Here is a 23,775-nt window from a genome sequence, read left to right as displayed (position 1 = left end):
AAAACAAAAAAATTTAGTGAAAAGAGTGGCACTGTTTTCCATTTTAGCAAATCTCATTAATGCATAGCTTAACAGAAGACAGATCCCCATCCTGCTTCTGCATACAATTTGCACATTTCTTAGAAAATGAGAGTGAAAAAGGCAAATCACATCTTAGTATTATTATGAAAATAGCTTTCATCTCACAGATCACAGTTTGAAAACTACTGGTTTCAGTGACTGACTTGATGTTAGGCTTTGCTTAATCTTCATTTCAGATTCTGCAAATGTGCCTACAGAGTTCAAAGATTATTCTTGTTTGTTTATAATTATGAAAAGAGGTTTCACTGGCTACCAAACAATGGGACATTGTTTCACCCAGGAACCCAGAGGGTAGGTGCCTTTTTCCCCTCCGGTCAAATGCTTATGAGCCTAATCTTTTCTGACCACATGTATTTTAAAAAGTGGGGGGAAGGGATGCCTCAAATGCAAATCCCCCACCTAGGCTCTGAGCTCCATAGGAAACCCCATGTCACATTTCTAAGATGGGCATATGCCACACTACATGGAAGCGTCGGAAACAAGAAAACTAAAGATAACTGGGGTTTGTGCAACCACAGCAGCTGCTTGCCTCTCCAGATTCCACATATCACCTACAAAGAGACAAATTCAGGTTTACAAATTCTTCCTATAAATTCTTCCTCAAATTCAGGTTTACACATATAACACGCAAAACAAAGCAATTTCAAGGTTTCTCCACACATGAACTGTTTGTCTGGCTGCTGCCCCTCTAGTCTGCCTGGATGCTTCACAGTTTACCTGTCATCATCTTTTCTCATCAACGGTAACAGGTTTTTGTGCCCTCCCACTCCCGGTTGCCCAACACTGACGGCAAGTAACCATATGCAGTTGGTTTCTCAATAATATCCCTCCCAAGAGGATGGAAGGGAGAAGGTAAAAGAGAAAAGACACACAGGTTTGGATGTAACCACTTTCAAGACCACCTCTGGCAAATTTCAGAATCTTAAGGACAGATGCTCTTGGAAGTTATTCAGTGAATGGGGAATATCCTGCTCATGGCCAAACTCTGAAGCCAGAACACTGATGTGTCACACAAAGAAAGCTGCTAGCTAAAGTATTCTGTGCCCCTGCCACCCTTCAGTGAAAGAAGGTGTTGTATATTTTAAATAACATTTATACACATAAAAATTCTGCTGTAATATTAAACAGCAAATGATATGAGATCAGTTTAGATAGTTTAGTTGCCGATATTTATTTTTAAAAAGAAAAAATAGCTCAAAACTTTTGAGAAAATTATTCTGAACAAAAAAGTTGCCTGCTGAAATTGAAAACTGCTTGCACCTAACATCATAATATTTAGCCTAATAGTTATGAGGCTGACAATTACTGTTTCTCTACTCAGGAAAGCTGCTGGTGAAAGAAGTTTGGATCTTTGGTTGTTAAGTTTTGGATTTTGTGGAGTTTTGGAGTTTGTAAGGGGTCTTAGAGATTACCTAGCACAATGACTCATTTTTTAGATAGGGAAATGAAAGTCTAAAGATACTAAGGAAAAAGTCTCAGGGTCAGAGGCTTACTCGGTTGCATGTTGCATAGCCCACACTTAAAATGTGGGGTCTGTCTCTCGATTTTTTATCCACTGATCTTTTGACTCACACAAACCTCAAAGAGCCCCCTCAAAATGACATTAAAACTCAGGAGAGTATTTCACTGAATCTCTATGAGCAAAGAAAAAAACTAAAGTACAAATTCTGAAGTCACTACACTCTTCAGAAAATCCAGGTGGCAATGCATTATAACAAACACAAAAGAAAAATAAGCAGAAAGCACCACACACCACTAATGCCTCCATCATGATCCCTGTTACCCAAGTCTGACACCTGGAAGCAGGACCAAATGGTTGGCCATGGACACCGGCTAATCAGAACAGATGCTGGCTGCAGACAGCAGCAACTGTGTACTGACTGAACACAAGCTTGGTTGGGAGTTATTTTTGCCAACTACCCCTTCTCCCCACTCAATTTCTCCTACACATTTAGTCATCAGATCCTTACATCCTTCTTGAATCCAAGCCCCTTCCAATGCATTTCCAAGTAAACTACATTTATCTTTGACAGTGACCTGTGCATCCACATTTCCTAGCCTTTGATCTAGTGTCTCATTTCCCCAATCTTCATCATTTTTCAAACCTATCCTTCTGAATGGTCTGCTTTCATATAATCACCTCAGGTAGGATGGAGCTTTCTGTTCTGAATTTCAAGAGACTCTGTAGCTCTTTTAGGCTATTGATCATAGTCTGCATTAAATGAAAGCTATCAATGACCAGATCACTTTATCTTTCTTTATAGATTTTAAGGAATGGAGTTCTGGTTTTCCTAACATGTCTCCCCAACGTGTCCAGCATTGTTCCTAATATACAATATATGAGAGGTAATCAATAAATATTAAAAATAAAGAAATAATACTCCTTCTTTTTTAACTCAAGTCAGGATTTTCGTTGTACTACTATTATAAACACTCCTGCTGTGGGGCTTGTGTACTAACTGTTACTCTGCCTTAAACACTCTTCCCAAGACAAATGCTGGACTCACTCCTCCAACCTTCAAGGCTTCTGCTCAGATGGTATCTTCTCAATGAAGCCTAACCTACTGGCATCCAGTCCCTCTACCTCACGCTCACATTCCCAATCCCCCTTACTCTGTTCTATTTCTCCCCATAGCATGTATCACTTCTATGACCTTCTAACATATATAAATTATAATGTTATTTGTAAAGAGATTAGTAAATGCAACATAAACAAGAGGAGGGGTTTTTCAGTAGGGGAGGGTATATTTTGATGTATCTCAAGTACCTAGAACACTGCCTGGCACATAGTAGGTGTTCAATATATATTTTAAAAATTGAATAAACGTGTTATTTTAAGTGTTATATTAATTTACATAGTAGCTCTCTATTAACATACTTTTAAAAATATGAAAATATTAATACATAATATACTATAAAAATATTAACTATAATTTTTTCAGTGATGGTTTTATATATATATATATATATATGTATGACATTATTAGTGTTTTCATTTAGATAGGCCATCAAAGAAAGATTCAACAATTTGCTCATCAATAGTAGGCTTGAAAGTAGGAACTAGATTTCTCAATTGGGGGGTCAATGTTACCCACAGTAATTTTGAATGAAAATATGTGCAATTACCAGACATTCAAATAATAAAAGAAAAAAAAAGAGAGCCTAGTTGCTAAGCTATTACTTTTCCTAATCAATACTGAAAAACAGAACAGTACATACTTTTGACTCAAATCTCAGTAATAACCAATGCTTTACTTCTTGGGTTAACAGAAAACACAGTAATGTGTTGCTTTTTCAAGCTGTTTATAACCATGGTCTCCATACTAAAATGTTATAATTATCTGTTTTTCTATATTTAAATTCATATATTTTCAGTCCTGAACATTATTCAAACAAAAATACATATTTGGCAAGTAATGAACACCAAAAGAAAGCCAATATATTTTTTTATGTTTCTTTTTTTAATTTTATTTTATTATTATACCTTAAGTTTTAGGGTACATGTGTACAATGTACAGGTTTGTTACATATGTATACATGTGCCATGTTGGTGTGCTGCACCCATTAACTCGTCATTTAGCATTAGGTATATCTCCTAATACTATCCCTCCCCCCTCCCCCCACCCCACAACAGTCCCCGGAGTGTGATGTTCCCCTTCCTGTGTCCATGTGTTCTCATTGTTCAATTCCCACCTATGAGTGAGAACATGTGGTGTTTGGTTTTTTGTCCTTGTGATAGTTTACTGAGAATGATGATTTCCAGTTTCATCCATGTCCCTACAAAGGACATGAACTCATCATTTTTTATGGCTGCATAGTATTCCCTGGTGTATATGTGCCACATTTTCTTAATCCAGTCTATCGTTATTGGACATTTGGGTTGGTTCCAAGTCTTTGCTATTGTGAATAGTGCCACAATAAACATACGTGTACATGTGTCTTTATAGCAGCATGATTTATAGTCCTTTGGGTATATACCCAGTAATGGGATGGCTGGGTCAAATGGTATTTCTAGTTCTAGATCTCTGAGGAATCGCCACACTGACTCCCACAATGGTTGAACTAGTTTACAGTCCCACCAACAGTGTAAAAGTGTTCCTATTTCTCCACATCCTCTCCAGCACCTGTTGTTTCCTGACTTTTTAATGACTGCCATTCTAACTGGTGTGAGATGGTATCTCATTGTGGTTTTGATTTGCATTTCTCTGATGGCCAGTGATGATGAGCATTTTTTCACTGTTTTTTGGCTGCATAAATGTCTTCTTTTGAGAAGTGTCTGTTCATGTCCTTTGTCTACTTTTTGATGGGGTTGTTTGTTTTTTTCTTGTAAATTTGTTTGAGTTCATTGTAGATTCTGGATATTAGCCCTTTGTCAGATGAGTAAGTTGCGAAAATTTTCTCCCATTTTGTAGGTTGCGTGTTCACTCTGATGGTAGTTTCTTTTGCTGTGCAGAAGCTCTTTAGTTTAATTAGATCCCATTTGTCAATTTTGGCTTTTGTTGCCATTGCTTTTGGTGTTTTAGACATGAAGTCCTTGCCCGTGCCTATGTCCTGAATGGTAATGCCTAGGTTTTCTTCTAGGGTTTTTATGGTTTTAGGTCTAACATGTAAGTCTTTAATCCATCTTGAATTAATTTTTGTATAAGGTGTAAGGAAGGGATCCAGTTTCAGCTAAGAAAGCCAATATTACATGTAAAACCCAATCTTATTTGTCAAAAATGGCACACACAAGAAACTAGTTTAAAAACGATGAGTTTTTAAACATTATTGTTAAAGCTGAGGTGGCAAATAATTGTGTAAAATATACTACTCTTTAACTTCAGATAAAATTAACCTTATCTAAAAGTAAATTAAAGTTCACCTACTGCTGAAATGAATATAATTTCTGCCATGAAAACAGTAATTACCACTTTCTGAGGGCTTACTGAGTGCCAAGACCTTTAAATTACCTAATGTAATCCTCACAGCAACCCCATGAGGCACAGATCACCCTCAATCAACAATGAGTAAACTGAGGAGTATGTGAAGTTAACCAACTTGTTCATGATGATCAAGCTCGAAGATGGAAGACCTGGGATACAGATACAGACCTTTATGGGAGCAAAGTTCGTACCTCCAACACCACCACATCTGCCCTTGCTACATGAAGGCAAGGTATGTTAACAATCATTTCTCCCACAAACTCTGAGAAAGCTCTACCTGACAAAGGGAGGGAAAAGAGTAAAACAATTGCTTCCCTATCAGAGTGTTGGGAAGAAAGGGCTTCTGTAAGGATGACTAGATTATGAGAATGAAGGTGAAAGGAGAACAAACTTCTGGAAGGAAACACAAAGGAAACTGGTTTGGCTTTTATTCATTCAAAAAATATTGCCATTCCAATTTGCACAGGGCTCTCTACTGGGTATTGGAAATGCCAATGCATATGTTTCCTGCCTCCAAGTTGCTCTGGCCAATGGAGATAAAGAAAACAAGGAAATTAAGTGTTATTTACTAGACATGTTTAGGGACTACACTGACCCTTGAACCATGGATTTGAACTGCACAGATCTACTTATGCGTGGATTTTCTTCCACCTCTGCCACCCCTGAGACCAACCCCTCTTCTTCCTCAGCAGCCTACTCAACGTGAATAGGATGAGGATGAAGGCCTTTACGATGATCCACTTCCATCTAATGAAAACATACTTTTTCTTCCTTATGATTTTCTTAGTCACATTTTCTTTTCTTCAGCTTACTTTATTGTAAAACTACAATATATAATAAATATAACATATAAAGTATGTGTTACTCAGCTGTTTACACCATCAGTAAGGCTTCCAGTAAACAGTAGGCTATTAGCAGTTAAGTTTTTGGGCAATCAAAAGTTATACTCAAATTCTCAACTGGAAGGGGAGGTGGGGTCAGTGCCCCTAACCCCCACATTGTTCAAAGGTCAACTGTATATATATCTTACTTAATACAAAATTAAATAAATGAAATGTACATGTAATCTAATGATACATAAATACTAAAGTAGAAATTTGAACTAAGGGCTGTGAGAATTCTTACAAAGAGTCTTTCAACCCTGCTCTGTAATAAGGCAGGCTTCTCATAAGAATGGGTTTGGGACTTAAAGCTAATTCTTGAAGGTAGAAGTTCCATAGAGGCGGCAGGAGGTCAGTGAAGGAGAACGTCTATTTTTGGCAGAGGACTGCATGTACACAGGCATGGATGTCTGAATCAAAAAGTTTGATGTTTGGTGGGAAAGTTGTGACAGGTGAGACTGACCAAGTGGGGAGAATGAAGGGCTTGGAGCTTCATTTTTCTAAAAGTGGTTGAGAGTCTATACACTGGGGAATGTGTACAGAACTTTGGATATCTGATGGTGGAGCAGCTGGAGGAACCTAGAGGCAACAGGCAGTTCGACCAATCTAGGGCTTATTGCAACAATCCAAGTAAACCTGTAAGAGATGGAAATTTCAAAAGTACTCTTGGGAATAGACAAAGAAGGCCAGAGTCTGGAGACAGGTCTGAGCTAAGTCAGCAGGCCATGGGCACTGATACCGTGAGGTTAGAGGGAAAATGCGGGTCTTATTTCTGGTTGGAGTTACTCATTGATGCCATTTACTGAAGGAAGAGAGAAGAGCATATTTGGAGGGAAAGAGAATTATTTCTATTTAGAATATGCTAAACTGGAGTGCAGTCTCAGGCTCAGGAGAATAGAATGGGCCACAGTCTTGAGAACTGTAGGTATAGGATAATTAAGCCACAGATGTAGATCACCCAAAAAAAAGAGTAAGCAGCGGGAGGGCAGAACCTTCGGGAGCCTCATCTAAGGCTCTGACAGAGAAAGAAGAACCAACAGAAAAATCTGGAGGTAACTCAGGGTTTACCAAACTTAAAAAAACAAAACAAAAAAAACACCAAATACTCAACCATGATACAACTCAATCCACTGGAAGGCATCTTTTTGGCTCCTTTCTTTTCCTACCCATAACAATAGCTCTGGGCTGAAGAAGCTGCCCTAATGTTTTGACTTCTCTCCAATCCAGGAAACAAGCTGGACTTGCATCATTGCTGCAGATGGAAAAGCTCTTCTGTTCTTTGTGCCAATATGGTTAGAAGTCCTTTTGCAACCGCGAAATTTGTTCTAATGGCTTAAGGTCTAAAACTGATGGTTGTCTTCCTATACTAAATGAGTATGTATTTATAATGTATTTATAAAAATGTAAAACATTCACTGGTAACTGAGAGAAGAGCTATTCCTCCATCTGTAATGAGGTGAAGCTGCAAGAGAGTGAGGTGTGGAGCCAGCATTCAAGGCTTAGTGTAGGAGTAGCAGTAAATAAACAGGGAAGGGCACACATCTTGGAAAGAAAAACTACTCAGGTTTCTACCAACCTGGGTCACTGTAGCATCCAACTGCAGCCAAGCAAAGACATACAAGCCCAGCATTTAACCCCAGCACTAAACCCCAGAGACTAGGACATACCTAATACCACTCCCCTCTCTGCTAACGTAGGCATCTAGCCAGCAAGGGGTGAGGCTTTTGCCAAGACTGCCTCAGATCACACAGTAGGTGGAGCAACACCAGGTGACAGCAGTTCCGCAACCACAGGGGCCATAAAAGAATGACTGCTTCCTTCATGCATTTTGGCTCTTGTGAGTTCTCAAGCTTTACAGCAAAAGAATAAATGTCAGATGGTTCCCTGGAGGATATATTTCATGACTCTGTTGTTGTCAAGGTACTCTTGAGAGGAATGCCTTCCGAGGTGATTAACAGTAAAATGCCACGCACCAGCCTATCTGGGCTTGAAACCTTGCAATACAAATGACAGTTACATGGGAACCATGGTTCACCTCTAGTTTGTATAAAAGATGAACTCAAAGTAAAAATCAGCGAAATACTTGTGTATACAGAGAATATTTTCAAATATGTAGATGGAAATGGTTAAGAAAAGAATTTCGATACCAACAGGACTGATTCCTATCGTTGATTTTAAAAGTTGTAGGACCACAGATGGCTCTCTGGACATTGGTTTATAAAATCCAAATTCCTAAAACAATAGAAACCAATTTAACCCTTAATGGCTTGCAATTTTTCCTTCTTCCATGATCTCAATCCACGAAAATAAGGGAGTCACTTGTGATGACAAATTTGCTACATCTTCTCTAGTCATCCATTCAGAGCATCTTCAGTACTCTGTACACCTCTCCAAGCCCAACCCCTTTTCTTGAGGATGATGAAGATTAAAATGGCAACAACTTGGATAAGAAACTCCTTTGCAGAAAAAAGAGTGTCCATGTCAGAAGACAGCCCATGTTTTGCAAATCACTGGTAAATTCCTCTGATGCAACAGCAAAGACTAAAGATGGGACCAGAAATAAGTTGAATCGTCCTAAGGAATATGCCATGACTAAGATATTTCCTCCCCTTGGAACTGGCCCACTAAATGCTCATGACATAGACTTTAACCAAGGCTTCCTGGTTACTGCAAATGGAGGATGCTGCTACTGATGATGATGATAATGACACTGACAGGAACTAATATTTATGGAGCATTTGATACACACAGGGACTGTTCTAAGAGCTTCCAATGTATATATCAGATAGTCCTAATAACAACCCTATAAAATTGGTACAACTATTATTCCCATTTTACAGATAAGGAAACTGAGACACAGAGAGTAAAGCAACTTGCCCAATGTGACACAACTTGAGGGGGGTAGAGGCAGTCTGATACCAGGGCTTGTGCTCCGAACCTCTATGTAATATCAACTCAATGAACTATATTCATTCATTTACTCGCTCATTAATTCAGTCTATAAATATTTACGGAGCACTTAAAATTCATGGACATTGTACTGGGTGCCAGACTGTAACAGAGTCAAGTACACACAGTCCCTGCTTTGCAGAGTTTATGCTGAATATATGCCATTAATAAAATAATTACATCAGTTATTCTGATGTAATTATTGGGGAGATAGATTATTTAGATATAAGGTTCCTAGGACAAAGGGAAAGTAACTTGGAACATAATACCCTGATCAGTTCCCAGCCATTGCCTTTCTGAAGTGTAGATGTGCTGTGTTGACGTGGCCAAGGTAACTCCTGTAGACAGTGTATAAATGATTTCAATCCACCACTCACTCTACTCAATCTCTTCAGTACCTAATTCAAAACACGGAGCAATCTGGGTGCTCCTACGGGTATTCACACTACAGAATTGGTCTAAAAGTTGGTTCAAGAAGGCCTTTGAAAATTCACAACTGCAATGGAAGTGCAACAAATTAATCTCAGGTCAAAAAATGCTCTTGATATCTGCATTCACGAATGCTCAACCAAGTTTTTAGACAACATGTAGGTGCTGAGGAAAAGATGACAGGGCTACATGTACAATGACATAACTGAGGGAGAAGGTTAGTCTTTGAGAGGTCTTTGATCCACACAAATACCAAGGGCACAATACAGCAAGAGTTTTCTTTGATAAAACCACCTTCAGCAAATGATATTAAATGAATAAATAGTAAGCAACTGGAATGTCAGTACTCTAAGACTATTTTCCTGCTAAGCATAGCTCCACACCTATAGTATTAAAATATGCATATATTTTCATATATTATATATGTAATATATAAGTTTAAATTCATTGCAACTTAGCACAAGCTCAGAAGAAAATGCCTACTTAACACTGTGTAAAATGAACTCCTCACATTAGGAAGTCCAGTGACTCAGAATGATAAAATGACTCAGAACTATGCTGGTCTTCTATGGTAGAAACCATGGTATAATGACAAAATCATAAGCTAGTGTAAATAATGGCAGGGTTATGTAACAGTTTAGAAGGCGGAGGCCCCGTAGATTCCACGCACACATTTCTCTGAACACAGAGAGCTTCCTGAAATTTTCTTCAAATTCACCTTCTATGCCCTCATGATTAGGATATTATTCATAAATGGTATCACACTAGAAATCCTGGAAAACAGAAAATTTCAGAAGCAACATCAATTCTCCTGTAAGTACAAAACTTGGAACGCATCATGATGACTGATGAGTGAGAGTCTACTATTACACTGCTGTTTTGAAGCCGATTAAGGGAAAAATTTTCAAGACTGTCTCTCCAGTGAGTGAACTAACTCTACAGTCAGCTTGCTTGGGTACAGCTGAGGTGCTTTATTCAGAGGCCATTTGTCGTCACTGTAGAACATGACCTTACCATTTGGGTTCAGTTCCCTATAGGCTCGTTATAATCCATGGTAATAAACAACTCATCCAAAACACCTTGTTAGATTAAATGCTGAAATTCCTGCCCCCAACCCAACCCATATTTTTTAACAGTGGCTGGATGCACAGAATAACACAAGCTCCCTCCTAATTCACTAGTGAATACCCTAGGGCAATTCCTTGCAGCTGGGCTGTCCTATTTGTATGAAGAAATTGGCCTGGTATAATACAAAGAAAATTTGTCTACGGCTCAGGAAAGTCCTAGCTCTGCCACCATTATCCTGACATGGGGCCTATTCAAGATATCACTTAGTCTAGAGGAGAGTGGCATTAGCTGCAGAAGAAGATCCTTTCAATTATATTTTCTTAGCTCCCAGAAGAGGATTTTGAATCATCTTCTTTTAATATCCTTGGATACTTCTTCCTGAAGACATCACGTCTCACATTGAGAAAACTGTTTCCAAATCAACTGCTCTAACACTGTCAGGGAAACACAGTAGATACAATATTACCAGATGTACTGAGTTAAACAGTATCCTCTCAAAATTCATGTCCACTCAGAACCTCAGAATGTGACCTTATTTGGGAAATAGGGTCTTTGCAGATGTAACTAAGACAGGATCATACTGGATTAGGGGGAGACCTAAATCCAATGACTGGTGTCTTTATAAGAAGGTCACGTGGAGCCAGGCACAGTGGCTCACACCTGTAAACCCAGCTACTTGGGAGGCTGAGGTGGGAGGATCCCATGAGCCTAGGAATTCAAGACCAGTCCAGGAAACACAGTGAGACCCCATCTACGAAAAAAGCCAAAACATTAGCCAGGTATGGTGGTGCACATCTGTAGTCCCAGCTACTTGGAAGTCAGAGGCAGGCGGATCACTTGAGCCCAGGTCTTTGAGGCTGTAGTGAGCTATGATCACACTGCTGCACTCCAGCCTGGGAAACAAAGCAAAACCCTGTTTCTAAAACAAACAAACATCCATGAAATGAGCCAAGCATGGTGGTGCACATTTACAGTCTCATCTACTCCAGAGGCTGAGGTGGGAAGATCACTTGAGTCCAGGAGCTCAAGGTTGCAGTGAGCTATGATAGCACCCACTGCTCTTTGGCATGGGCAACAGAGCGAGACTCCATGTTTTGTTTTGTTTTTCTTAAAGGAGTCCATGTGAAGACATAGAGACATAGAAAGGAAGGCAATGTGAAGATGCAGGCAAGGACTGGAGAGACACATTCCCAAGCCAGGGAATGCCAAGGATTGCTAGCAACCACCAGAAGCTAGGAAAAAGCAAGGAAGAATGCTCTACAGCTTTCAGAAGGAGCATGGCCCTCCTGACACCCTGATTTCAGACTTCCAGGCTCCAGAACCATGAGAAAAAAACTGCTGTTTGAAGCCACCCAATCTGGGGTACTGTTACGGCAGCCCTAGGAAACTAATATACCACATAACCCACATGAATTAACAGTAATGTATACTGTAAGAGTATAATAATCACAATTATAAGAACTACCAAAACAACAATAAATACATACACAGTCAATGTCAGTTATTTTTAGACAGTAATCATTATTCTGAGTGCTAACCATTTATAGATCAATCCTCTCATCCCAATCAAACTTCCCATAACACACACATGAGATTAATCTTCACAGAACAGAGATTTTACCATTTTAAGGCCTTTTTCAAAAAATCTTCAATGACTATGCATTTATCTTAGCAAGATATTAATAAAAATTGTGGCTCCCTATAAGTTTTGATGGAGAAGAAAATAAGTATTTATAAAGATATATATATATCTCTCCACCCTATACTATCCTATAGCAATTATTCAGTAGGGTTTGTGAAAATTAGTTTAATGGAAATGCTTTACTTCTGTGCTGACATTTCCTCATTAGTCCATTATCCCCTTTAAATATGGTATGAAGTCTTGGAGAGGGATGGGGAGAATCTTCCATGTTACGATCCAGTGCCTTTACATTACATAACGCTTACTACTCATCCTGAATCAAAGCTTTCACATTATCCCATTAATCCTCTTACCAAATTAGTTTATATCTCTCCAGACATCTATGGTCCTTTGGTACCTCCATGGTTTGGGTGGGTTTTTTTCCCCCACTCCATTAATTTTGTCTGAAATACCTTACTTTCCTATCTTTAGCTAATCCAATCCTGGCCAGTCTTCTAAATCCAGTTCATATCCAGGGAGCTGTCCTAGACCACTATCTCTCACTGTCTTCTGACCTCACTGCTTTGCCAACATCACACTCATTGGTGTACCAGTACTTCTGCTATCATTTGTTTACTTTGTGTTACTTATTTCATAATTTCATAAAAATGAAAAATGTCTCCCTAACTGAATTATAAAGTCTTTGAGACCAGAAGCCACACTATGTTAGAATTGAGCATAATCTTTTGTACAGAGTTGATATTTAAATATTTGTTAGTTGGCTAGAATACATGAGACATAAAAATGCAAAGTTTAAAGTTCCACTTCAGCATGAATAGCAGTTAGCACAATCTGACTAACTTCTCTCAATATTAAAACAGAAGACATTTCTGAAAAAGGTCAAAACAAATTAAACTATCGGCATAAATTTTTCCCCTACAGAAGGTCATTGTATTTTCAAAAACATTTTGAATGGTAATAGAATTGCACAAATAAACTATCTCAGAATTTAAGCAAGTGTTTATTACAATCAGCTATATTAAATAATAATAGTGTTTGTACTTTAGTCAATAAACTATTTAACAAATTATTCATTGAGTTCCCAATTTGTAAAAGTAGCCACAATAAGATCTACCAGAGGAGAGATGAATAAAAGACTGGCCAACTCTTCAACATCCAACAGTTTAATGGAAGAGACAGACTTTTAAACATTGTGCAAAGCAAAAGTTAAATATGCAATACAACATAGCTAACCTACTGAGTATCGTGTGTGACTAATTTCAATTGGTAGGGCTCAGGAATCATCTGCCAAAAATAAAAATACAAACAAAAAGAACATTTGAGTGAGGTGGGGAAGATAATTACAACTTTGTAGACCAAGATGGCAGAGCAGGATTCTGAGCTATATGATTAGAAAGAGCAAAAGGTATAGGTAGGAAAATTTACTCTCACCTCATTATCTTTACCTTCTCTCAGTAGATGACCTCGCCTGCTACCTCACAGGAAAAAATAAAAGGCATTCCTCTCCTGTATGGCAAAACTGAATGACATTTCTCTCTCCTTTCCTGCTCTCTCAACTGTCCCCATTCTTTCCCACAGCTAACTTTTCCAAATTGTTCAGGACCCTCTTGCTGCTTGTCTCCTACCAGATCTTGCTCCAGTACTCACGCTCTCTCTCCTGCTCTTTGTGGCCACATTTTTTTAAAGAATGGTCTCTATGTCTTATCTCTACTTCATCTCTAATTCACTACTCAGCTGCCTAACTATCTTACACAATGTGTTCTTTTTATTCAGTAAAATAAAGTGAAATAATGATGTTACTTTCTGATTTCACACTTTCTTAGTTTTAAAATAAGTTAACCACTGTTTCTTCTTAAAATCTATTTGCTATAACCAGGAAACAGAATATATAGTCTCTGACTAGGATTTCTCATGTCTAAAAAGCAAATTATTAAAACAGCTGAGACTAAGTATTTTCAGTAAAGAGCCTGTTACTGTAGTGATCAATGCGAATCCTGAACCTTAAACATGCTGTTCTCTCAGTGTATCTTTCCCTAATGTAGAACTCTTTCTAATTCTGTAGATGAGAAGAGGTAGGGTGTGCAATTCATCTTCCTCAACAATACAAAGGAGGTACTTATAACGAAATTATTTCATATAAGCCAGGATCCCGAATCTTTTTCAGAAGATTGGAGTAAGTTAAGGTTTGAGATCTCAACCCTGTACTGACATACTTGGAAAGATGGATCCTGACTGATGCTTTGCTTCCCTGGCAGTTTCATTTACTAAAAGAATAATGGCTAAGATGGTTTCTCCTCTTAAATACAATAAATAGCTAGAATTCTCCATAACTTACTTTGCTCATCTTTCTTGCCTTCAAAGCCAAATTTATCGGTATCCATTAACCACGTACATTAACTTCAAAAGTGCAACAAACCACTCCTATGTTATGTAAACCTAAGTTTTTCCACGGACAGTGAGCATTACGCAAACTATCCTATAACGGGAAATGGAGGGATCTCAGTTCATCTTTTCACATCTCCTTTGTAATGAACACTTCAGAAGTCCACTGAATAATCCAATGATCTCCCTTTATCTTTTAAAAATAAATTTATCTCATACACACACCTCCTTTTAAAAATGGCTCTCCTCAAAGTAGACAACTTTGTATCATAAACTATCTACCTAAGAAACAGAGTTGACAGATCTACCAAATATATTGGATATTACAGAAATTTTATAAACACTTGTCACTAGGCTGATTTATATTTAACAATATTGTTAATAGTCCCAGAAAGGCCACCAAGCAAATGTTTTGACTAAAGATCAAATACAAAACTTTAGGCCCACTGACATTTGTAGGGGCTGGGGCAAGATTACAAATAGAGGCCCACATTCCATGTTTACATGTTTAAAAGTTACAAGTCCAGTTAACTATTGAATAAAATACGGTCTCATCCTCCAGTCTTGACAAATACACCCTCCACCGCTGGAGGTACAGGTTCAAATTTAGAATTCTTAGTCTCCTTTAAGTTCCACACCATATTGTGGTGACACGGGGGCCAGCCCACCCCCCCTTGTCTTTCTGTTCCCAGTTTTGTCAAGACCTTGAGGGGCCTTGCACTCAAGGGTGGACATCCTGTCTACCGCAAACTGCTACCTCTTTGCCACCTCTCAGGCCTAAGAGCATACTTACTGGTTTTATCTTTCTAAGGACATATCTAGGAAAAAGGTCAGTGAAGACTCTGGAAGCAGGTTCTGAGCAGTTTGGGGCAGGAAATTCCAGGGTCTTGGTAGGGGGAGGATGGAGTGGGAGAGGGGGAGGATGGAGTGGGAGAGAGGGAGGACTTGGGCTGATCACATACATCCCCTTGAGCCCTCAGATCCTTCACCCTATGGGGAAGTGTGAGCAGAGCAGGGCCTTCTAATTCATAGGTTCTGAAGCAGGGCTTCTCTCGCCCAGGACTAAAGGCAACGCTGGATAATTTACCAAATGGAGAATTTACCAGATCAGTCTTGTTATTAGTTAATATACTAGTTGAAACTTAGTATGTAGAAAGATTAAGTAGGTAAATAAAAGCCAAAATTCCAATCTTTAATCACTTCAGTTCCCCCAACATCTGTAATCAAAGGGTCTAATATTTATGTGGATCTATCTACAGACCAAATCTAGATTCTGTGCTTTTTTTTTCACAAATTCATACAAATTTACAGAATTCTATTCAGATGCTAAAGGGAGCTGGAAAAAACAAGAAGCAGAAGGAACAAAGAAAGAACACAGAGTATCAAAGACAGGATCAGACATGCAGACATAAGGGAAAGCATTTTCCTCCTGTTCTGTTGCTTATGTGGCAAAGCTTAAGGCACCATGATTAAAGCCACTAGTATCACAGCTTGCTCTCACTAATGCAGATTCATGCAGTTTACTCGTTGGCCTCTGACTGCCCCCATCCTAGCCACTCTGTATAGGGTAGGTCAAGCTGAACCTTGTCAGCATTTAAGTGGATACTGATGATAGCTCTCCCTACATTAGAATCTCTTACCTCGCCATAATTTGCTATGCTACAGTTTTCATTCTACTTAGCAAGAAAATTCTTCTGTTAACTTGAAAAGACTAATAAATACATATACATACTCCACAGGAAGGGAAGTATTTCAACTGGAAATCTTATTTATGTGTACTTACTGAGATTGTACCATTGTCTAGACCTATGGACAGTCTTCTTGTTTCCGGGTTAAAAGACATGCATGAACATGGAGCTGAAAGAAATGAACATGTTGATGAAATTAACAAAACCATGATTCTCATCGATTCAGGAGTGTCTAACTAGCTAACAGTATGAGGCTGTATTTTCCCCACTATCTCCTGGAAAACATTTCATTTAACACCCACTCACCAAAAAATAAAAACAGTAATTTTACAGCCACCCCATAGTTGTTCAGTTATCCTTTTAATGAATATAACAAATAAGATATTCTCAAACTGGGCAAGTTCCAAGGGGCTTGTTCTTGGCTGGTTCTGTCAGTATGGACTCTAAATTTGCTTCACTAGATTAACAATACTTTGTGCTGTGTAACGTTTCTGTTACCACTCTCGCTGTACCACTCCAATTCCACCTTAAATAGAAATACCCTATCCTTTCTGAACTAGACAAACAAAAGAAAGATCTTATTATCCCTCCACCCTCCCCACCCACATACAGACACATACACACAGGAGTATAGAAGTCTATTTTTTGATTCAGAATTGATTTGAGGCGTGTGAATTAACAGGACTTTTTTGTTTTTGGCCTTTGGAGGTGTGCTGGAGTCTGCTGATTGAAAATGACTGAGGAGGATTTGTCTCAACCTAAAAAAGAACCAACTCATCATAGGGCTTGGCACTGTAGGAAAGAAACCAGGTGAGTCAGTACACCCAGGCCTGGATTGGGTCTCCCTGTTCCGCAGGACTGACTCACTGAGTACACCTGAGCCTAAGTAAATTAAGTATGCTTGGAAGCCACGTGTGGTCAACAAGTGCTTACTAAACAGTCAGCTCCCAGGCCCCTGCCTTCTCTACCTATGCTTGCTCCTAATTGCTGCCACTAAATAGGGGGTCTTTTGACAATTTACCCAATACTGAAATATTTAATAGTTGTTCTAAAGAGCCCAGTATAGTTTTTATGTCTCCCTTCATATTCACAGAAGCCATGTAGATCATGAACTACATATTATCATAATCACAATCAGCATCAAATATTTTTTATTCCTACTTTTCACAGTTATGATTAGATGTTTTACCCAAGGTCACATAGGAAACATTGGAGAAGGTTCAAAGACATCATTCAAATATACAGTCCCATTTTCAAACAACCAACTTAGATTATTTTTAAACTAAAAAAGAACTTCAAGTTCTACTGACAGCTACTTCATAAACATACCACTTAGTAACATATTTTTCATTCTCTATAAAAGGGCCCTGAATAAAACAACAAAAAGATCTTCTAAACTGCATATTTACTTTTTTCTAATTTTCTATCATGATATATTCAGAAAATAAAAACTAGTAGAATTTCCCCCAAAAACTTCCACCAGTACAACAGACTATCTTCTTTCTACTTAGCTACAAAATTAAACCAGATTCCCAAGAGTACACTGCTGAAAACAGCAATCAAATGATATTTAATGCACTGCCCTAAAAAAGTCAGTTTTATTGCCCTTGACCAGTAAACTATGTTGGCACAATTTCTATACAATACTAAGATGCCGGGTCTCATAATCCCATAACATGTGTGCAGAATTAAAATCTAATAATCTCATGGAAAATTGTTAGCTGAAAAAAAACTACAGAAAAAATACACTGTGATTACAATTGTGTAAAGTACATACACACATAAGTATAGGATATATGGAAAAACTACTCTTGTGTTCAAATGACAAAATTATTTCTCTAACACTGTCTTTACTCTTATTTTGCCATTCCTGTTAAAATGAATTTTAAATATCTGACAATTTATGAAGATGTAAGTATGAGCATATGAAGCAAAACTCGATTGCAGCCGCAAGGGGCTAGTGACTAGCCAGGAACAACCTTATCATTTAGCTGCCCACTTGACCATCTAAAAGTATTTCCTGTGTGATTTCCTCCAAAGTCCATATCCAGCTATGCTATAATTAGAAAACCCACTGAAATTTGAATGTGATTTAAAATACTTTTTTACAACACTGCATAGGCTACTCCTTAAATCTTCATTGCCATTCCCTTATTCCTTGTTTTTTCCCCAATTTCCTATATTTCTTGTTATTCTTTCAAGAAAAATTTAGAATCCTTACTATGTTCAAGGCATGTCCTACAATGACACATAAGGTATTATTGCTACCATCAAGGAATTAAAAGAATTTATAGATTGTGAAACCAAAGGTATATAGGAACTGTAAGACAACCCTATTGGTTCAAATCATTTTACGCATAGTAAGAAACACCACCATATTTCAAAGTAAAGAACCGTTCCTATAATAAATGAATTCAGCAAAGTTTCAGAATACAAAATTAATGCACACAAATCAGTAGCTCTGCTATATACCAACAGTGACCAAGGTGAGAATCAAATCAAGAACTCAACTCCTTTTACAGTAGGTGCAGAAAAATAAAATAACATACTTGGGATACCTAACCCAGGAGGTGAAAGACCTCTACAAAGAAAACTACAAACACTGCTGAAAGAAATCACAGATGATACAAACAAATGGAAACATATCCCATGCTCATGGATGGGTACAATCAATATTGTGAAAATGACCATACTGCCAAAAGCAATCTACAAATTCAAGGCAATTCCCATCAAAATAGCACCATCATTCTTCACAGAACTAGAAAAAACAATCCTAAAACCTATATGGAACCAAAAAAGAGCCCACATAGCCAAAGCAAGACTAAGCAAAAAGAACAAATCCAGAGGAATCACATTACCTGACTTCAAACTATATATAAGGCCATAGTCACCAAAACAGCATGGTACTGTTATAAAAACAGGCACGCAGATCAATAGAACAGGAAAGAGAACCCAGAAATCAACCCAAATACTTACCGCCAACAGATCTTTGACAAAGCAAACAAAAACATAAAGTGGGAAAAGGACACCCTATTCAACAAACAGTGTTGGGATAATTGGCAAGCCACATGTAGAAGAATGAAACTGGATCCCCATCTCTCACCTTATACAAAAATCAACTCAAGATGAACCAAAGACTTAAATTTAAGACCTGAAACCATAAAAATTCTAGAAGATAACATTGGAAAACCTTTCTAGGCAGTGGCTTAGGCAAAGACTTTATGACCAAGAACCCAAAAGCAAATGCAGGCTGGTGGCAGCGGCTCACGCCTGTAATCCCAGCACTTTGGGAAGCTGAGATGGACGGATCACTTGAGGTCAGGAGATTGAGACCAGCCTGGCCATCATGGAGAAACCCCACCTCTACTAAAAATACAAAAATTAGGCGGGTGTGGTGGTGCACACCTGTAGTCCTAGCTACTAGGGAGGCTAAGGCATGAGAATCACTTGAACCCGTGAGGCAGAGATTGCAGTAAGCTGAGATGGCACCACTGTACTCCAGCCTGGGCAACAGAGCAAGACCTCGTCTCAAAAAAAAAAAAAAAAAAAAAAAAAAAAAAAGCAAATGCAACAAAAACAAAGATAAATAGATGAGACTTAATTAAACTAAAAATCTTCTACCTCAAAAGAAACAATCAGCAGAGTAAACAGACAACCCAAAGAGTGGGAAAAAAATCTTAGCAATTAATGCACACAACAAACAATACATCCAACGAAGGACTAATATGCAGAATCTACAAGGAACTCAAACAAATTAGCAAGAAAAAAAAACAATCCCATCAAAAAGTGGGCTAAGGACATGAATACACAATTCTCAAGATATACAAATGGCCAACAAACATGAAAAAACGCTCAGCATCACTAATGATCAGGGAAATGCAAATCAAAACTGCAATGCGGTATCACCTTACTCCTGCAAGAATGGCCATAATCAAAAAATCAAAATATAATGGATGTTGGCATGGATGTGGCGAAAAGAGAACACCTCTGCGCTGCTGGTGGGAATGCAAACTAGTACAACCACTATGGAAAACAGTGTGGAGATTCCTTAAATAACTAAAAGTAGAACTACCATTTGATCCAGCGATCTCACTAGTGGATATCTACCCAGACAAAAAGAAGTCATTATACAAAAAGCATACTCACACACACACAGTTCACAATTCACAACAGCACAATTCACAACTGTAAAAATATGGAACCAGCCCAAATGCCCACCAATCAAAAAATGGATAAAGAAATTGTGGTGAACCAGGGAATATTACTCAGCCATAAAAAAGTAACAAAATAATGCCATTCACAGCAACCTGGATGGAATTGGAGACCATTATTCTAAGCGAAGTAACTCAGGAATGGAAAAGCAAACATCGTATGTTCTCACTTATAAGTGGGAGCTAAGCTATGAGGATGCAAAGGCATAAGAATAATACAATGGACTCTGGGGATTCGAAGAAAGGGTGGGAGTGGGGTGAGGGATAAACGACTAACATTGGGTACAGTGTACACTGGTCGGGTGATAGGGGCATCAAAATCTCAGAAATCACCAGTAAAGAACTTTTTCTTGTAACCAAGCACCACCTGTTCCCCAAAAACCTACTGAAATAAAAAAAAAAGACTGCTTCTATAAATCAGCATAAGCAAAAGAAATCTGAACAGAAATCTTACTGTTCTACAATCCATATGCCTGAACCCAAGATGTTCTAGACAGGGGAGTGTCAGAGTTAGACAGCATTAGCTCCCAGGCACATCCAAAGGCATAACCACCCCTTCAAAGAGGCATTTTGGGAAAACACCAGGCAAACCTCTTTGTGTGTGTGTGTGTATGTGTGTGTGTGTGTGTGTGTGCATGTGCGCACAGTAGGTGAGACGTACAATGCTCCTCAAACCATTTTCCAACTGTGACACTCCCACAGGAACAGGCCTTGGATTGGCCCCTGGTAGATCCAAAGAAGCAGAGAGCAGATTCGAAAGAATACTGACACCCCCATTTGTTGTTACAGTAAAGTCTTCCTTTTCTTTTATGGATCAGAGGAGTAAACAGATTGACACAGAGATCGTTCTAACTTCAACTCACCAGAAATTAACAAAAAAGCAACTAAAAAAACTAGTACTGTGGCCCATACAAAATGGGCTCCCATCCATGCAAGACAAATATCAAAGGGGCAAAACTCTCTGGGGAAGGATAATGAGACAGTAAAGTAAAGGTAACTATGACCCAATGGCAAAGGGAATCCTTTGGCAGGAAGAATAACAGGAAGCGACAAACATGCAGATTACAGACAAACTGGCTGGAGACTGTTCTATTCCCCCACCTTAAAATTACTTTCTCCAAAGGGTGAGTGAAGTGCCTGATCAGAACCATAAAATTATAATACAGCTGCCCTCCATTGACTTCCTCTATCAAAATTGCATCCCTGAACTCCAGATGAAATAAATATAGCATGATACAAATTGTGAAGATCTATTTATGACCCCCACTTTTAACTGTTTCCCCATGAGAATAACCATACAGAATGAAATGCGTAGGGTGATGCCATTTGCCAAGACTTCTCACATGTATCATGGTATATGTAGGTCGTCTAAGACTTCTTTACTAACCCAATAACTGAAATTCAAGGCCTTGCCACTGGTTTTGTTGATGTTATATTCTAGCTTCCTATATTTTCCCCAACATTTTTATTAAAATTTAGGGAAAAAGGTGATTACAGTTTTTCAGTAAATAGTACAGGACTCATTTTCCATGTTACCTGAATAAGATTTCTCATCTACCTTTTCTGTCTCAGACTAATGACAGTCAAAAGAAATATACTGGAAAAAATTTAGGAAGCAATGAAATGCACAAATAAGATAAAAAAAGAAACTGTGAAGGTCTATGAGCAATGTGACCTCTTATTCTCTCATATTAGTATCAAGACTTTAGATCTGACTGGTCTGTCAGAGTCTCACCTTTAAAATTAGACCCTTTATTTCCTTGAATTCTGGATATTTGGTAAAATAATAAAGAAAGAAAATAAAAGTAAACACTTTCATAACACTGAGTGTTTGGTAAAATGAAGTCTTTGTAACTTAAGACAAATATTCAGCTTAAAATTTAGTGAAAATCAAAACAAAGAGAAGCTCCAGTATGGGTGATTAAATTAATGGCCATATAATTTGAAGGGAGGAAAGCACAGGAGACATAGCCCTAGACAAAGGGGACCCAAGAGATCAGCATAAAATCTCAGCAGAGTCAATAATTAAATGGATTAGAGGGAAAGTGACTATTTACATTTAGAATACTTCTATCTCAAAATTGGTATTTTTTAAATTGCCCTTGTTTATTTAAAAATCACGTACTTAAGAGGAGGCAATCTCAAAATATTTCGATTTGGGAGGAAAGTTTTCTAATTTGTTACGTATACCAATAATTCTTTCATTTTGTGACTAATGTATTTTCTGTCCTTTGCTGACCAGTTGAACTTTGCTCAAATAAACACAAGTTTCATTGAAGGTTAAGCTGCGGATTTCAATCACACTGCTTTACAGTGATGAGGGCATTATTTGGCAGGAGACACTAATCTTCCTCATGAGACATTCTGGTTCAAACTTTAAAACTAAATAAACAATGGTGACTTCTGCAAATAAAAACTTCAGATGCTAACGGTATCCTGGTGAAGTTGAATGTCAAGATTTCACAATAAGAGGGTCTTCAATAGAGCCTCCAATGAGCAATACACCCTGACAAAGCAAAAATTTATGGACACTATTTCATTCAGCCCTGTTTATAATAGAATAATATTTATTAGATTTTCAGTACTCAACACGTTTTATTTTATTAAGCATATCTATATTTAGGACTTCAATTTTCCAGCACTAAAAAGCATTTTACATCTAAATCCAACATTTTATTTACTAACATTAACTATTTAGTTTTCTTTTCATCTAGGCTGAGTAATATCAGCAAAGCGAAAGTGGTCACTCCCAGACAAGTTTTAAGTTACAGTAAAGTGATCTAACCACACTAAATTTTAAAATGCCCCGTCAGGTGAAAATCAAAGAATAGTATGCTAAATAAATGCCGTACTTAATCAGATTAAATAATATCTAGCATGTTTAGTTTGGATAATCTATGTTTTCCTTCATTTCCATTAAAAATGAGAAGTTCCAGGCCGGGTGCGGTGACTCACGCCTGTAATTCCAGCACTTTGGGAGGCTGAGGCGGGCGGATCACAATGTCAGCAGATCGAGACCACGGTGAAACCCTGTCTCCACTAAAAATACAAAAAATGAGCCGGGCACGGTGGCAGGCGCCTGTAGTCCCAGCTACTCGGGAGGCTGAGGCAGGAGAATGGCGTGAACCCGGGAGGCGGAGCTTGCAATGAGCCGAGATCGTGCCACTGCACTCCAGCCTGGGCAACAGAGCGAGACTCCATCCCCCCCCCCAAAAAAAAATGAGAAGTTCCTCAGGTACCTTTTTCTTCTTAGTAAATATAGAATTAAAAGATCACATTACGTTATGGTTTTTAAGAATATGAATAGTAAAAACAACAAATTACACATGGTTCCATAATATAACCTATACCAAAAAGAAAGCAATAAATGGATCAATACATTTCACAACCAGGAACCCAGAGGTTTTTTTGAAGTAAGGTATAAATTAAAACAACAGAATGAGCATACCTCAGGTATATACACATTCTCCCAATCTGCCAAGAAACTCTCTCAACTGAGTTAAAGATGTTTAAAAGTCAGGA

General features: G+C 38.2%; 1 protein-coding gene and 1 long non-coding RNA gene across 7 annotated transcripts in view; one reads left to right on the top strand and one right to left on the bottom strand.

Annotated features, from left to right (window-relative positions):
- The window catches only part of WDFY2 (WD repeat and FYVE domain containing 2), a 322,692-nt gene that overhangs the window by 75,102 nt on the left and 223,815 nt on the right, over window positions 1-23,775 (bottom strand). For all 5 annotated transcript variants that reach the window (XR_004247762.2, XM_058437932.1, XM_058437933.1 and 2 more), the window contains one exon: window positions 16,138-16,211. Coding sequence is in view for 4 of the 5 variants with exons in the window: in XM_058437932.1 (XP_058293915.1) it covers window positions 16,138-16,211 (74 nt within the window). In the remaining variant the exon portion in view is untranslated. The remainder of the gene's footprint in view (window positions 1-16,137; window positions 16,212-23,775) is intronic.
- LOC131383314 (uncharacterized) overlaps window positions 15,146-23,775 on the top strand; it is a 55,685-nt gene continuing 47,055 nt past the window's right edge. The window contains exons 1-3 of one of the 2 annotated variants that reach the window (XR_009213274.1): window positions 15,146-15,183; window positions 16,751-16,852; window positions 23,184-23,248. This is a non-coding gene — a long non-coding RNA (uncharacterized LOC131383314). Of the gene's footprint in view, window positions 15,184-16,750; window positions 16,853-23,183; window positions 23,249-23,775 lie in introns of those variants that run through there. The other variant, XR_009213275.1, reaches the window with a different exon arrangement.

Source organism: Hylobates moloch, unplaced genomic scaffold (assembly GCF_009828535.3).
Source record: "Hylobates moloch isolate HMO894 unplaced genomic scaffold, HMol_V3 SCAFFOLD_4, whole genome shotgun sequence".
NCBI lineage: Eukaryota > Metazoa > Chordata > Mammalia > Primates > Hylobatidae > Hylobates > Hylobates moloch.
This window is presented reverse-complemented; position numbering and strand designations above follow the sequence as displayed.